The sequence below is a fragment of the Girardinichthys multiradiatus genome, chromosome Y (genome assembly GCF_021462225.1).
Source record: "Girardinichthys multiradiatus isolate DD_20200921_A chromosome Y, DD_fGirMul_XY1, whole genome shotgun sequence".
Classification (NCBI taxonomy): domain Eukaryota; kingdom Metazoa; phylum Chordata; class Actinopteri; order Cyprinodontiformes; family Goodeidae; genus Girardinichthys; species Girardinichthys multiradiatus.
In genome coordinates, this window is record NC_061818.1 from 28,568,032 (window position 1) to 28,584,123 (window position 16,092).

A 16,092-nucleotide genomic window follows, 5' to 3' on the forward strand; every position below is an offset into this window, starting at 1 on the left:
AAAAACATTGGTGTTATTTTTGACCAGGACATGTCATTTAAATCCCATATTAAACAGGTTTCCAGGATTTCCTTCTTTCACCTCCAGAACATTGCCAAAATTAGAAATAGTCTATCGAGGAGTGACACTGAGAAACTAGTCCATGAATTTGTTACTTCAAGGCTGGACTATTGTAATTCTTTACTATCAGGATGTCCACAAAATGCAGTTAAAAGCCTTCAGCTGATTCAAAATGCTGCAGCAAGAGTTCTGATGAAAATTAAAAAGAGAAATCATATTTCTCCTATTTTAGCTTCCCTTCATTGGCTCCCTGTTAAATCCAGAATAGAATTTAAAATTCTCCTCTTCACATATAAAGCCCTTAATGATCTAGCTCCATCATACATCAGAGATCTGATTGTTCCATATGTTCCTAACAGAGCACTTCGTTCTCAGACTGCAGGTTTACTGGTGGTTCCTAGAGTCTCTAGAAGTAGAATAGGAGGCAGATCCTTTAGTTATCAGGCTTCTCTCCTGTGGAACCAGCTCCCAGTTTTAGTTCGTGAGACAGACACCCTGTCTACTTTTAAGGCTAGGCTTAAAACTGTCCTTTTTGATAAAGCTTATAGTTGGAGTGGCTTAGTTTATCCTGAGCTATCTCTGTAGTTATGCTGCTATAGGCTTAGGCTGCTGGAGGACATAATGACCACTTTCACTCTCTTCGCTACATTCTCACACTACTCTCCAATTTTGAATTATTTGCTGTTATTTCAAATTTTAACTTTATGTTCTCTCTCTTTTCTCTTCCTTTAAGCTACACCTGGCCTGACTCTGTGTCTACCTGTGACACCTTTCTGAAGGGGGGCATCGTCCAAGCTTCTGCTGGCAACAACTTAATGCTCACCTTCTACCGATGATCCACATGGCCTGCCCCTGTTTTTCAGTATTTAACCCTTTCTTTCTCTTAGACATAGCTACTGACTGAGCTTTTACTGTGACTAACTCTATGTGCTCTCTTTCAGACTCTAACCTTGAAAACTGGCTCAGAGTTTATCTGTTCTTTCTTTCTAGGTGAAACGACTAAAGGAGCTACATCCATTAACATTTACTTTTCCTTCCCATAGAAAGTACTCCTGGATCAGTGCTTCTTTGTTCTCTTTGTGTCTCTGCTCTGTTCTCTCAAACCCCCAGTCGGTTGTGGCAGATGGCCGCTCACACTGAGCCTGATTCTGCTGGAGGTTTCTTTCTGTTAAAAAGGAGTTTTCCTCTCCACTGTCGCTACATGCATGCTCAGTATGAGGGATTGCTGCAAAGTCAACACCAGTGACTGTCCACTGTCTCTACATGCTCATCCGGGAGGAGGGAAGGCTGCAAGTCACTGACTGGATGCAATCTGCTGGGTTTCCTTAGATAGAAAAACTTTTTATCCAATTTGAATAAAAAGCTTACTCCGACTGCACTGTTCAATTGTTAGGATTAATTGGAATGTATGTACCTGACTGTTGTGAAGTGCTTGAGACAACATGTGTTGTGAATTGGCGCTATATAAATAAACTGAATTGAATTGAATTGGAAACAATGCAACTCTTTTATAGCAAAAAGCGGAAAAAATGAAAAATGCTGAAATAGCCTTGTTGCGTAAGCGTGCGCATACTTAAGTTAATTTGTGTTTGAACATTTGAATCATTTCCAGTAGTCAGTCTTCCTGGGTACACACCTACCATCAGTTATAGATAAATTAACTGGGAACAAGGTCCTATAGGAGGACATTTGCTTATTTGCATTTTTTTTAGCTAAAGAAGTAGTGAGCAGAGAGATTACAAATGATTGTATAACTGTATCAATCAGGAGCAGCATACAAAAATAATTATAAACATTATATGTTTGCTATGGCACAGTTAAGACATTCATAAACAAATTTGAAGAAATATTGAATGTTATGGAAACAAAATGTCAGTCAGTCAGTCATTTTCTATACCGCTTCTTCCATAGTGGGTTGCGGGGAGCTGGTGCCTATCTCCAGCAGTCTATGGGCGGGAGGCGGGGTACAACCTGGACAAGTCGCCAGTCCATCGCAGGGGAAACAAAATGTTTCTTGCTTAAATCTCTTTCAGTGTCATTGGTTAAACTTTGCTTTCCATAATCTTATGACTGGGAACTCATGGTTAGGTTATATCTTTATTGTCTTATGCTTGTGAGACTCTTGGTGAGACTTTGGTTCTGCTACTGTGAAGGTCACCTACTGGGGCTGGCTCTGCAGCTGTAACAAAATAGACAAACAACAAATCAGTTCTCACAGTAACTTCCTGAGAAGGTAGTTTCCCACAGTTTGCCTTTAAATATTTTCACACCCATCTGTCCTTTCGAATAAAAGAACTGTGCAAACAAACACTTTATGAACCAGATGAACACTCTTACACTCTGGTGGAATCTGTGCTCTTATCTTGATTAAGATTACTTTAATAAACCTCACAAAATGATTCTCACCATAACACTGCTTGCATAATATTATTTTTTTCCACAACAGGAGCAAGAGTGCCATTTCTAAAATTGGAAATTTCTTCATGACCGATAAAAACACAAGACAGAAAGTGGTCAGGAAGGTTGGCAACACTGAAGGAGCTGGAGGAATGTTTGGTAAGTACTGGTTGTGTTCTACCTGTGACAACCATCTGCTGTAATCTCTATTTGAATGGACTTAAAAGAAGGATTGCACAACTAAATTATTATCTTACAAAAAAAAAAAAAAAAAACATCCAGGCCTGACTAAAGTATCCAAAACCTTGTGGAAGAAAGTGGTATGGTCTGATAAAACCAAACTGGAATTTGGGCCATAAAGGTAATAAAAACAACACAGCACAACAACCATAAGAACACATTACCCATGGTACAATATGTTGGGATGAGGATCAGCTCCTCCAAGTCCGAGGCCATGGTACTCGACCGGAAAAGGGTGGCTTGTCCTCTTCAGGTTGGAGGGGAGTTCCTGCCTCAAGTGGAGGAGTTTAAGTATCTCGGGATCTTGTTCACGAGTGAGGGAAGAATGGAGCGGGAGATCGTTAGACAGATCGGTGCAGCTGCCACAGTAATGGGAGCGCTGTGCCGGTCCATTGTGGTGAAGAGAGAGCTGAGCCGAAAAGCAAAGCTCTCAATTTACTGGTCGGTCTACGTTCCTACCCTCACCTATGGCCATGAACTTTGGGTCATGACCGAAAGAACGAGATCACGGATACAAGCGGCTGAAATGAGCTTCCTCCGTAGGGTGGCCGGGCACTCCCTTAGAGATAGGGTGAGGAGCTCGGCCATCCGGGAGGAGCTCGGAGTAGAGCCGCTGCTCCTCCACATTGAGAGGAGCCAGTTGAGGTGGCTCGGGCATCTATACCGGATGCCTCCTGGACGCCTTCCTCGGGAGGTGTTCCAGGCACGTCCCACCGGGAGGAGGCCCAGGGGACGGCCCAGGACACGCTGGAGGGACTATGTCTCTCGGCTGGCCTGGGAACGCCTTGGGCTCCCCCTGGAGGAGCTGGAGGAGGTGTCTGGAGAGAGGGACGTCTGGGCGTCTCTGCTGAGTCTGCTGCCCCCGCGACCCGGTCCTGGATAAGCGGAAGACGACGAACGAACGAACGAACGAACAATATGTTGGTTGCAGTGTCATGCTCTTCAGTTACTTTTTTTGGGTGAACCTAGAATTTTTGTTACTCGTACTCGTCGTACTCATCGTCTCCCCTTATCCAGGACCGAGTCGTGGGGACAGCAGACTCAGCAGAGACACCTAGACGCCCCTCTCCCAAGACATTTCCTCCAGCCCAAGGTGTTCCCAGGCCAGCCGAGAGACATAGTCCCTCCAGCGTGTCCTGGGCCGTCCCCTGGGCCTCCTGCCGGTGGAACGTGCCTGGAACACCTCCCGAGGAAGGTGTCCAGGAGGCATCCGGTATAGATGCCCAAGCCACCTCAACTGGCTCCTCTCGATGTGGAGGAGCAGCGGATCTACTCCGAGGCCCTCCCGGATGGCCGAGCTACTCACCCTATCTCTAAGGGAGTGCCCGGCCACCCTATGGAGGAAGCTCATTTCAGCCGCTTGTATCTGGGATCTCGTTCTTTCGGTCATGACCCAAAGTTCATGGCCATAGGTGAGGGTAGGAACGTAGACCGACCGGTAAATCGAGAGCTTTGCTTTTTGGCTCAGCTCTCTCTTCACCACAACGGACCGGCACAGTGCCCCCATCACTGCGGCAGCTGCACCGATCCGTCTGTCGATCTCTCGCTCCATTATTCCCTCACTTGTGAACAAGACCCTGAGATACTTGAACTCCTCCACTTGAAGCAGGAACTCCACCCTTTTCCGGTCGAGTACCACGGCCTCTGACTCGGAGGAGCTGATTTTCATCCCTGCCGCTTCACACTCGGCTGCGAACCGCCCCAGTGCGTGCTGTAGGTCTTGGCTAGAGGGGGCCAGCAGGAGCACGTCATCTGCGAAAAGAAGAGACAAAATCCTCTGGTCCCCAAACCAGACCCCCTCCGGCCCTTGGCTGTGCCTAGAAATCCTGTCCATAAAAGTTATGAACAGGACCGGTGACAAAGGGCAGCCCTGCCAGAGTCCAACATGCACTGGGAACAGGTCCGACTTATTGCCGGCAATGCGGACCAAACTCCTGCTCCACTTCTACAGGGACCGGATGGCCCCTAATAAAGGGCCCCCAATTCCATACTCTTGGAGCACCCCCCACAGGGCATCACGAGGGACTCAGTCGAATGCCTTCTCCAGGTCCACAAAACACATGTGGACCACTTGGGCAAACTCCCACGAACCCTCAAGTACCCTCTAGAGGGTATAGAGCTGGTCCAGTGTTCCACGGCCGTGACGAAAACCACACTGCTCCTCCTGAAGCCAAGGTTCGACTATCGGCCGGACTCTCCTCTCCAATACCCTGGCGTAGGCCTTACCAGGGAGGCTGAGGAGTGTGATCCCCCTGTAGTTGGAACACAACCTCCGGTCACCCTTCTTATGAAGGGGGACCACCACCCCAGTCTGCCAATCAAGAGGCCCTGTCAATGCAATGCTGAAGAGGCGTGTCAACCATGACAGCCCCACAACATCCAGAGATTTGAGGCACTCAGGGCGGATCTCATCCATCCCCGAAGCCCTGCCACCACGGAGCTTTTTAACCACCTCGGTGACTTCAGCCTGGGTGATGAAAGAGTCCAACCCTGAGTCCCCAGCTTCTGTTTCTACCAGGGAACGCGTGATGGCAAGATTGAGGAGATCTTCAAAGTACTCCTTCTGCCCGATAATGTCCCCAGTTGAGGTCAGCAGCCTCTACAGGTCCTTCTCAAAATATTAGCATATTGTGATAAAGTTCATTATTTTCCATAATGTCATGATGAAAATTTAACATTCATATATTTTAGATTCATTGCACACTAACTGAAATATTTTAGGTCTTTTATTGTCTTAATACGGATGATTTTGGCATACAGCTCATGAAAACCCAAAATTCCTATCTCACAAAATTAGCATATTTCATCCGACCAATAAAAGAAAAGTGTTTTTAATACAAAAAACGTCAACCTTCAAATAATCATGTACAGTTATGCACTCAATACTCGGTCGGGAATCCTTTTGCGTAAATGACTGCTTCAATGCGGCGTGGCATGGAGGCAATCAGCCTGTGGCACTGCTGAGGTCTTATGGAGGCCCAGGATGCTTCGATAGCGGCCTTTAGCTCATCCAGAGTGTTGGGTCTTGAGTCTCTCAACGTTCTCTTCACAATATCCCACAGATTCTCTATGGGGTTCAGGTCAGGAGAGTTGGCAGGCCAATTGAGCACAGTAATACCATGGTCAGTAAACCATTTACCAGTGTTTTTGGCACTGTGAGCAGGTGCCAGGTCGTGCTGAAAAATGAAATCTTCATCTCCATAAAGCTTTTCAGCAGATGGAAGCATGAAGTGCTCCAAAATCTCCTGATAGCTAGCTGCATTGACCCTGCCCTTGATAAAACACAGTGGACCAACACCAGCAGCTGACACGGCACCCCAGACCATCACTGACTGTGGGTACTTGACACTGGACTTCTGGCATTTTGGCATTTCCTTCTCCCCAGTCTTTCTCCAGACTCTGGCACCTTGATTTCCGAATGACATGCAGAATTTGCTTTCATCCGAAAAAAGTACTTTGGACCACTGAGCAACAGTCCAGTGCTGCTTCTCTGTAGCCCAGGTCTGGTGAATGCGGCACCTGTAGCCCATTTCCTGCACACACCTGTGCACGGTGGCTCTGGATGTTTCTACTCCAGACTCAGTCCGCTGCTTCCGCAGGTCCCCCAAGGTCTGGAATCGGCCCTTCTCCAAAATCTTCCTCAGGGTCCGGTCACCTCTTCTCATTGTGCAGCGTTTTCTGCTACACTTTTTCCTTCCCACAGACTTCCCACTGAGGTGCCTTGATACAGCACTCTGGGAACAGCCTATTCGTTCAGAAATTTATTTCTGTGTCTTACCCTCTTGCTTGAGCGTGTCAATAGTGGCCTTCTGGACAGCAGTCAGGTCGGCAGTCTTACCCATGATTGGGGTTTTGAGTGATGAACCCTGGATGGGAGTTTTAAAGGCCTCAGGAATCTTTTGCAGGTGTTTAGAGTTAACTCGTTGATTCAGATGATTAGGTTCATAGCTCGTTTAGAGACCCTTTTAATGATATGCTAATTTTGTGAGATAGGAATTTTGGGTTTTCATGAGCTGTATGCCAAAATCATCCGTATTAAGACAATAAAAGACCTGAAATATTTCAGTTAGTGTGCAATGAATCTAAAATATATGAATGTTAAATTTTCATCATGACATTATGGAAAATAATGAACTTTATCACAATATGCTAATATTTTGAGAAGGACCTGTAATTGTTTTGTTAGTATACAAGCAAAATTCTGACTTTTCTGGGACAAGGCAAGAAAATGTGCTCTTTAAACATTTATGTTTAATAGAGATCTTCTGCTTGAGACAGCACCTTTTGGTAGAAATGAGGAAATGCTTTCAGTGAGGAGAAGGTGGGCTTGCAGGTAATTCTCACTGATGCCGCCTCCCAAGAGCAGCATTTTTTCTAGTTACAGTACAGATTGGTGCACACAGCGCCAAGGCTGTGAGCAGAACACTACTCTCTATTTGGTATCCTATTAGCTGTACTGTCAGATGCATCCTCCTTATTGGAAAGCAACTTCCTTTAATGAATAAGTGGAGATATTGTTTTTAAGCATTAGAGCTTATTTAGCCACCAAATCCACCCTTTGAGCTGTCAATCGCCAGTATTGGCCTCTTAGAAGAAACAGAAACATCCAGGGGTTTCTGTTGGTTTCAGTGCATGACATCTATCTATATCTTATCTGTTTCAGGGTCAGAAGTGGCAATAAGTAGAACATTTCAGATGGCCTGTTTCCCTGCAGCCTTGTCAAAGCCTTCCATTTGAATCTGAAGTTTCTTTTAGGCCAAGTTCAAAGCTGTGGAATGAGTCCAACAGGAAATATTTGAGTTGGCAGAGATGTGTCTTTACTTTAATGTCCAGTTTTGAATTAATCTTTTGCTTTTTTATAGTAACCTAAAAGATTAGACTTCTAACTCACTTGCTATCATAAGTATCTCGCCACATATTTCAGTTTTTATGAAACACTCCCATGTTTGAAGGAAGTTTTAAATTTTGACATTTCAGTCAAGCTGGCATTATTTCTTTGTCAGTAAAATTTATTTTTATGCTGTTTTGCATAACTTCCAAACTACAGCTTACCTAAAAGTGACAAGATAGCTCAGTAATTTCAGTTATTTCATTGCAGTAAATGTGCTGAAGCAGGAAAAGGATAAACCGTGTAATCCAGCTTTTGCAAATAATAGCCTTAATCGCAAGAGTGGCACAGAAACAGCCACTTGTTGGAAGCGAGTTTTGAATTTCTGTCATTTAAAATGCATGGCTTGAGCACAATAATAAGACATTATACTGCGTGACTAATAAGTGTTTTAGAGTCAATTTGGCCTAAATTGAAATATCCCTTTTTTATCCAAGAAGAGAATATACCCAACAAACCGGGTACTTTTACTAGCACTAGGGTCAGATCCTTATTATCAATCCAAGGAGGTGAATAAGACCAGGGTTGGCAGAACTGGCATACAGTACATTGCAAAAATTTTCATATAGCTTAAACTTTTCCAAATTTTGTCACGCTATACCAACAAATTTTGACGTATTTTAGAAGTAAAATGTAAACGATACATGTGTTTTAAAATCTTTCACCATGAACATGCATTTGTGTTCAGCACCTTTTACTATGATACTCCTAAATAAAACGTGGTGTAACCAATTGCCTTAGTTTTCTAATTTGTAAAAAAGTGTTCAGTTGTCAGTAGATAAAGTTCCAGGCAGGTTTAAAGCATGCTTATGTCATTGTCCTAAGCCTGGCACAACTGCAAACCTACCAAGACATGGTTGTCCTCCTAAATTGACAGGTCGGGAATGGAGAACCTATTTCAGAGAAGAAGCCACAAGACCCATGGTATATCTGGAGGAACTACAGACATCCACAGGTCAGTGGGGAACATCTGCTGACAATTGTTGGTTGTGCACTGCATAAACATTATCCTATGAAAGTGGAAAGAAGAAAGACATTGCTAAAAAAAAAAAGACCATTTGAAGTCCTGTTTGCAGTTTGCCACAAGCCATAGGATACACAGCGAACATGTGGAGGAAGGTCAGATGATGTCAAAATGAAGTTCCTTGACCTTCATGTATCTGGCAGACAAGAAATATTTTGCATCACGCCGAACACCACATTCCTACTGTTAAACATGGTGATAGCAGCATCATGCTGTATGGATGCAGAAAACCTGTCAGAGGCTGCAAAATATTTGAGATTGGGATGGAGGTTCAACTGTTAGCAGGAAAACGACCCTAAACATAGAGAGAGCCAAAATGAACGGTTTATCATGTTCATGTCCAGTCTCAGTCTATAACTGAGATGAATACAAATGCACTGCACATATGTGAGAGTTTTAACTGTAAAACCGTAAGACCACACGAGTTAAACCTCCAACACAATTATGCACTGCTTTGTGTTGGCCCATCACATAAAATCCAACCAAAAATACATTGACCTTTATGGTTGTAATTTGACAAAATACGGAATGCTGTGTGAATGCTTTAAGGCACTGATAATATCATGCAAATGGGTACATGCTTTGAATTCACGCACGATGCTGCAAGCCAGACCGTTTGGCCAATTAGTTTGTTTTCTGGGAAAATGCGCAGTGAACGGGCATGGGGCATAACATAACGGATGCACGCAAAGAGGAACAACCACCCATCCACCACAGAGAGAGGGAGAGGAAGGGCGCGCTGTGATGCCAATGTTTGTCGTCGAACTCCAGCAAATATGAGGATGGAGAGATAATGGCCCACACCGAGCAGGATGACTGAACCTCCGCAACTATCAGTTTGTATCTTTTAATGACACAATTGGACTAAACATCTGAATCTGGAAGAAACTAGACCGCAAAGAACAAAGGATCGCATCTGGGTTTTGGACAATTCTTCGCACCATCCTGATTTATTTTTTGAAGAGTGGGTAACAGAGTCCAGTTTTAAATCCAACGTAAATTCTAGGATTTGTCATCTCTGTGGAGGGAATACTGGAGACCTTTGCGCTGAGTTTGCGCACAAAGATGCCGTAGCTCAACATGAATCGTGATCGATTAAGTACTTTTTGAAATTGGCTTGGAGATTTTAGCTCGGCGGAAAGACACGCACAGCAATAATAGCGCAACGCGGGGAGGGAAGCCAGCGCCAGCGTTCTTTGTGTCTTTGCAACAAGAGGGTGACAAAAAGCAATAAATTCTCTCAAATAAACACTGTCATCCGGCTGTGCGCGCCATGGGCGATGAGGCGTCAAACTTCAGGAGACGCAGCAGGACCGGTGTCTCATCACCAGAACCCCAGACAAGTGAGGATCACGGCCGAAAGGAGATTCTGGGATAAACTGAAACTGACCACCGCCGAAAACAATGAGATTAATGGCTTTCTCGATGGCTTGACAGGTTATCACTGTGACAGTTTTTGATGTTATTCAGAAAACAAGGTTCAGATCTGGGCTGTGCTACACTTGGTCACTTTGATTTGTTCGCTCAGAGATGAAGTGGCAGCGAGGGACATGAAACGATTCGCTTTTTGCCTGGAACACGCGATTACAGCCATATCATTTAATTAATAGGTAAAAAAGGGATATTCATTGTATTATATTTTATTTTTTGCACAATGATGGAACCACCACCATGTACGAAAAAGAGCCTTTCCCTGTCGCTCCCGGTTCCGCGGGAGGGACAGGCGACTCTGAAACCTCCACAGCATCTTTGGAGACAACCCCGGACCCCGATTAAAATCAAACACCGGGGATATTCCGACACCGACCGGCACCACCACCGGCACATGGAGCGCTCAGACGCCGTGGATACGAGTGACCGACCGGGACTGAAGAAGTCTCGGATGTCCTGGCCATCCTCCTTCCACGGGACCACAACCACATCCATCGGAAACTGTGTCGGGAATAAACGGTAGGCGGAGGGGCAGGAGTGGGGGAAAGCATTGCGCATCCCAACCATACCAATAATAGCCCATGAGAGTCCACAAGGCATATGCGTAAACGGGGGATGAAGGGGTGTTGGTGGGGTGGGGAGAGGGGCATTGTAATGAGTGCGTTATAACGCAGTGTTTCTGAAGGGTTAACCTATATGCTGGGCTTTCAACCTGAAGGCGTGGGATTTCGGTGCGCTGTGGGTCCTTAGGCAGACTGTTAGATGTGTGTATAAAACGCAAAAAAAGAAGAAGAAGAAGAAAAAAAAACAGGCTGCCACTCGTTACACAGAATCAGCGTCTGTAAATACCAGTAACAGTCTGACAGGGCGTCCACATGTTACATGTAACCACAGATGAGTAACACGATGTGCACTTATTTTAGCGGTAGTGCCACTGCGCGCACTCCAGGCCTTTAATAGTGGGCGGTGGAGCAAAAGCACAGTCGCGCATGACAGTATACCTGAATATGAGATTGCTGTGACCTCTGACCCTCTGAGGAGGTTGAAATAAGTAAATGAACAAACAAATAAATAAATAAGGAGGACAGTACTTGTAATAAGATGAGAAGAAATTATGCAGTGCTACCTGAACATGTGTCACCACACTGTCAACACAGATGGTTTCAGACAACACCTAATCTGGCCCACATGGCTGCTCTCTGATCAGATAAGACAGTGAGACATTCATTGCCAGAGGACTCTGACTGACACTGCGGACAGAAAAAAAAAGATGAATTGTACTACACCTAACAGCAGCGAACAGCCCTGCCAAGCTTTTTTTTTTTTTTAATCAAGTTATATGAAGCATGTTAACCAAGAAAATTAGATTTACGTCTTTCCATTAAGTGAATCATGAAGTAATTCGAATTTGATACAACCACCCAGTCCTTACTCAACAATTTGGTCTATTCACCTTTAAAGGCGAATACATTCTTATCTGCTTCTTTTCAGTGGAGTAGAATGCACAGTCTGTTCAATATGAGGTTAAGTGACTCATTTTTTGTGATGGATTAACTGAGGATGGCCAAGGCCTGTGCTCATGTTTCAGTTTCAAGTCAGTCTTCAGATGTTGCATTTATCACTAGAGGTTTACATGAATGATGGAGAGAAGGCAGTTATACGTTTTTTTCTTTTCTTTTACCCCTGTCATTTATTTAATGACACAGACGGCCATCCCAGCAGGCCCTGGGAAGGAGTCCAGCTGACTAGAGGAAAGCCGGATATGTATTTCAGACCCCAGGACACGCGCTAAGGCAGTCCAGTCTTTAGTGCATTGGGACTTACTCGGCCTGCCCTTCTCCCTATGTGGACAGTGAGAGAGAAAGAAAGAGATGGAAATAATTTGATTCCAACCAGCACAGTTCTTTGTGCACACCAAGCTGGCTCCAACTGTGCATGTTCATGTCGGTGGATCGTAGTGCATGATGTGTAGTGTGCATTTCATGGTGTGTTTTTGTGATGCACACTGGTCAGGAAAACACTGAGTGGCCACGGTTGCCAGATAAATACTGCGTGTCCATAGTGGTGGTGAAATGCAGCCTGCTGGGCGTGTGCATATGTGTATGGAGGCATGTATGTGTGGGATGTGCACAGGTTTGGTGCTTGACCTGTACTCCATATGGTTGCCATTAAACCTGAATTTATTTCTTCTCATATCAATGGGAGATCAGAGGGATTTCTGTTGTGTTTTTACCGCACTTCTCCTGTAATATTACAGGGATAATGAATTCTTCCTCTACAATTACTTCTGGATGAGGAATGCTTTAAGGAGATGCCCCATCCTGGCTTTGTTTTCATTAGCCTTCATGAAAATCCATGTCGATCCAGCAGCTCTGTATTTTTAGCCGATGGCTTTGTTAGGTTAAATCTGGTCTGTGGAATACAGCTCAGCCTGCATCTATAGAAAAACCTCTGAACACACTTATTTACATGAGCAGACTGTACTGAAATGTGGGCTTAGCTAGGCAGGAGACAGAGAAGGACCAGGCAGGAAATCTCCAATTCAGCTTCTGAGGTTGGAACTGCTATGAATCAGAAAAAGGCAGACCCAAGATTCAGCCAGACACAATACTGAAAGTTTAAAAGGTTTATTCAGCCACAGGAAAATGTCACACAGGTAACACTCCTCACAGCTTCCAGGAATCACTGCTTTTGTGTTGAGTGGAACTTGAAACCCAGAGGGGAAACCTCAGTGGGCGGCAGGCGGTGATCTCCACAGCACAGGTAAGAAGTGACTCCAGGCTGAATAATCCGAGGGCTAGGCTGGCTCAATAATCCAAGGACAGAAACAGGGTCAACGATAGGAACAAGAGGCGTCAGGCAATGGGCAGGCAGAGGCATAAACCAGATGCAGGAAACAAGGTCGACAACCAGAATCCAAATAGTCCGACAGGGAGCAGGCAGAGGCATAAATCCAAAAAGCAAGGCAAGGTCAAGAACAATGATCAGACAGGAAGGAACGCTGGATATCTACTCACGCAATGGCTTTCAAAAATCTGGCACCGTCTGCTTGTCAGAGTCAGTATATATCAGGGAAGACACAGGTGCTTGGCATTCCACAGATTGCACTACACTGCAGCAGCCACCAGGTGCATCTAATCTGCTGATTGCTGCCAGGGAGACAGGGTAGAGCAGACGTGCCAGAATCATAACAGGAACTTTACAAAATACCAATCAATAAGAATTACTATGTTATGGTCTCCATTAAAATTATTCCTAACGTTTTTTCAGGTTAAGATGATGAGACAACTTACTATTTCTGTTTTGTTTTCTTTTTTCTGTACAAAAAATAGCAATTAGGTGCCTGGATGTACTCAAACTTCCAAATTGTCTGTTAACAGGAACCAGAAAATGAAAACATATAACTCCAGTTCTGTCTTCACTCCAATGGCTTCCTGTTTGTCACAGGACTGACTTTAAAATGTCGCTACTGGTTTTTAAGGGTCATATTTAAAGAATCTTATAAAACGCAACACATCCAATATAACGACAAGGTCAAACAACTCTTAAATGTTCAGAGGTCTAGTTAGAAAAGTTGAGGTGGTTTTGCCATCTATGTTGCAGAACCCCAAAACTGTGGAATAATCTTATCTCATCCTCATAAGAGCTGTGGATAATCTCGAGACTTTTAAGGTGCTTTTAAACACCCACCGCTATCCCCTATGAATTATTTTGTTCATGTCTTCTGTGTGTTTAACTACTCGTGTCAGTTATTTTGTTCCTGCTGTGCACGATTTTGGTGCAACTTGTATGTTGTAAAGTGCTATATAAATAGAATTCACACTGACATTAATTCCCACATCTCAATTTATCATAAAGGCTCAGATAAATATATATTGTCCTACTATTTTGTGAAATCTTATCAAGTTGCTGTTATGATTCTGGCACGTCTGCTCTACCCTGTCTCCCTGGCTGCAATCAGCAGATTAGATGCACCTGGTGGCTGCTGCATTGCAATCTGTGGAATGCCAAACACCTGTGTCTTCCCTGATATATACTGACTCTGACAAGCAGACGGTGCCAGATATTTGAAAGCCATTCGTGTGAGTAGATATCCAGCGTTCCTTCCTGTCTGATCATTGTTCTTGACCTTACCTTGCTTTTTGGATTTATGCCTCTGCCTGCTCCCTGTCGGACTATTTGGATTCTGGTTGTCGACCTTGTTTCCTGCATCTGGTTTATGCCTCTGCCTGCCCATTGCCTGACGCCTCTTGTTCCTATCGTTGACCCTGTTTCTGTCCTTGGATTATTGAGCCAGTCTAGCCCTTGGATTATTCAGCCTGGAGTCACTTCTTACCTGTGCTGTGGAGATCACCGCCTGCCGCCCACTGAGGTTTCCCCTCTGGGTTTCAAGTTCCACTCAAGACAAAAGCAGTGATTCCTGGAAGCTGTGAAGAGTGTTATCTTGTGTCCGCCTTTTTCTGATTCATAGCTGTTGCAACTCAGTCAGATGTTTTTTAGCCATCAGTAACCTTCTGGTATATTACTGACAGTGGTTTTAACCACTATTTTAGGTAGAAATAATAAGTTTAATTGAATTTGAGTTTCATGGACTAAACAGGGCTTTGAAGCATAGTCTAAGCATTTTTGACAGGGTTGAGGTTGAAACTTTAATGTTAGCCTGTTTTATCAAAACCAGTGTGGAGGTGTGACTCATACTATGACGCTAAGATCAAAGGTCGGTCAGTATGTTCAAGAACAACACAGGAACCACCATGGCTGATGCCTATTGTAAAGTGGAACCTGCTGGAACACCAGTGTAACTCTGCACAGTGAAGCAGCTTTATAATCAAACTGGACTTAGAGGATGGCGGCCAAGAAAGAAGCGTCTGCTCTAATCTTCAAGCTCTTCTGAAATTTGTAGCAATTTTTTTATGGTCAGAGGGAATAGTGTTTGCTTGGCAACTAAGATAAGAAGAATGCTTAAATGAGTCAAGACTAAGCTTTTAAACCTAAAAACAATGCACTAGCTGTCAAGCATGGTGGTACTGATACCATGCTGAGGGTCTGTTTCACTGCCTACCGTACTGGCAAATTGTACGCGATAAAGCGATTTAACTTAACCTCAAATTAACATCTAGCTGGTTGAAACCTGGGCATGATTGCGCATTCCAGCAATGATACCAAACACACATCAAAACTGGTTTTGAATAGGTAACGCAGGCTAACATTTAAGCACTTGAATTGGCTCTGACCTAAAACCCACTGGGAATTTATGGACCATGCTGAATACCAGGTCTGTTGAAGGAAACCAATGAACTACAACAAAAATGGGTGCTAACGGACATTTGGACAACCATTATTGGAGGTATACGTATATGTTCAACTCCGTATCTATAATTTTTTGGAAATTGCACAAAAACTTCAGTTTTGTTCCCACATTTCTTGTTTTATACAATGATTAAAGGTTATGCTGTATGATCATCCCACCCTAGAAAAGAACGGCTAAAATGCATGATCAGTGGCTTAAAATTAGTATAATTTTCGTGCTGATGATGAGCATATGTAAATGTCTGGCTCCAAACATGGTTTCATTTTTAATATGAAATCTATTAAGCTGGGGAACACTGAGTGTCTTTATGTAGCAGAGAGAAGAGGAAATAATTGGGCCTTAGTTTTGTCGAGAACTGGCTGACCCAGTGGGTGACCTCAGTGTCTTAGAGAAGCAGGCTGTTCAATCAAAGGAGGGTTGGTCAAAACCTCATCTTGGAGCTCCAAAGATCAATGATCTTGAGATGCTGGAGGGGTAGACTCACACAAGGTTCTGGGAGAAAACAGATTGAGATGTGTAAATGTGACAGAAACCGCAAGAAAACAAACTGTTCCTAACACTTATCAGTCTAGGGATGAGAGAATCTGGGTGCTTTTCTGCATAACTCTTTGAAGAATCACTGTCTGCAGCTGTTTTTGGTTGTCTATTTTTGTGCCTGTCTTATAGCCAACAAAATGGCACTTAGTGGCAATCAACTTCCTCCCAAGAGTGTCAATTTGCCTCCTCCTTGCATCCCTGATG

At 44.1% G+C, this 16,092-nt stretch overlaps 1 protein-coding gene across 1 annotated transcript in view; it reads left to right on the forward strand.

Annotated features, from left to right (window-relative positions):
- Positions 1–9,442: 9,442 nt before the first annotated feature.
- LOC124864860 (cAMP-specific 3',5'-cyclic phosphodiesterase 4A-like) overlaps positions 9,443–16,092 on the forward strand; it is a 49,642-nt gene continuing 42,992 nt past the window's right edge. Inside the window, exon 1 of the mRNA XM_047359802.1 lies at positions 9,443–10,559. Within this exon, the coding sequence (XP_047215758.1) occupies positions 10,264–10,559 (296 nt within the window). The 5' untranslated portion in view covers positions 9,443–10,263. The remainder of the gene's footprint in view (positions 10,560–16,092) is intronic.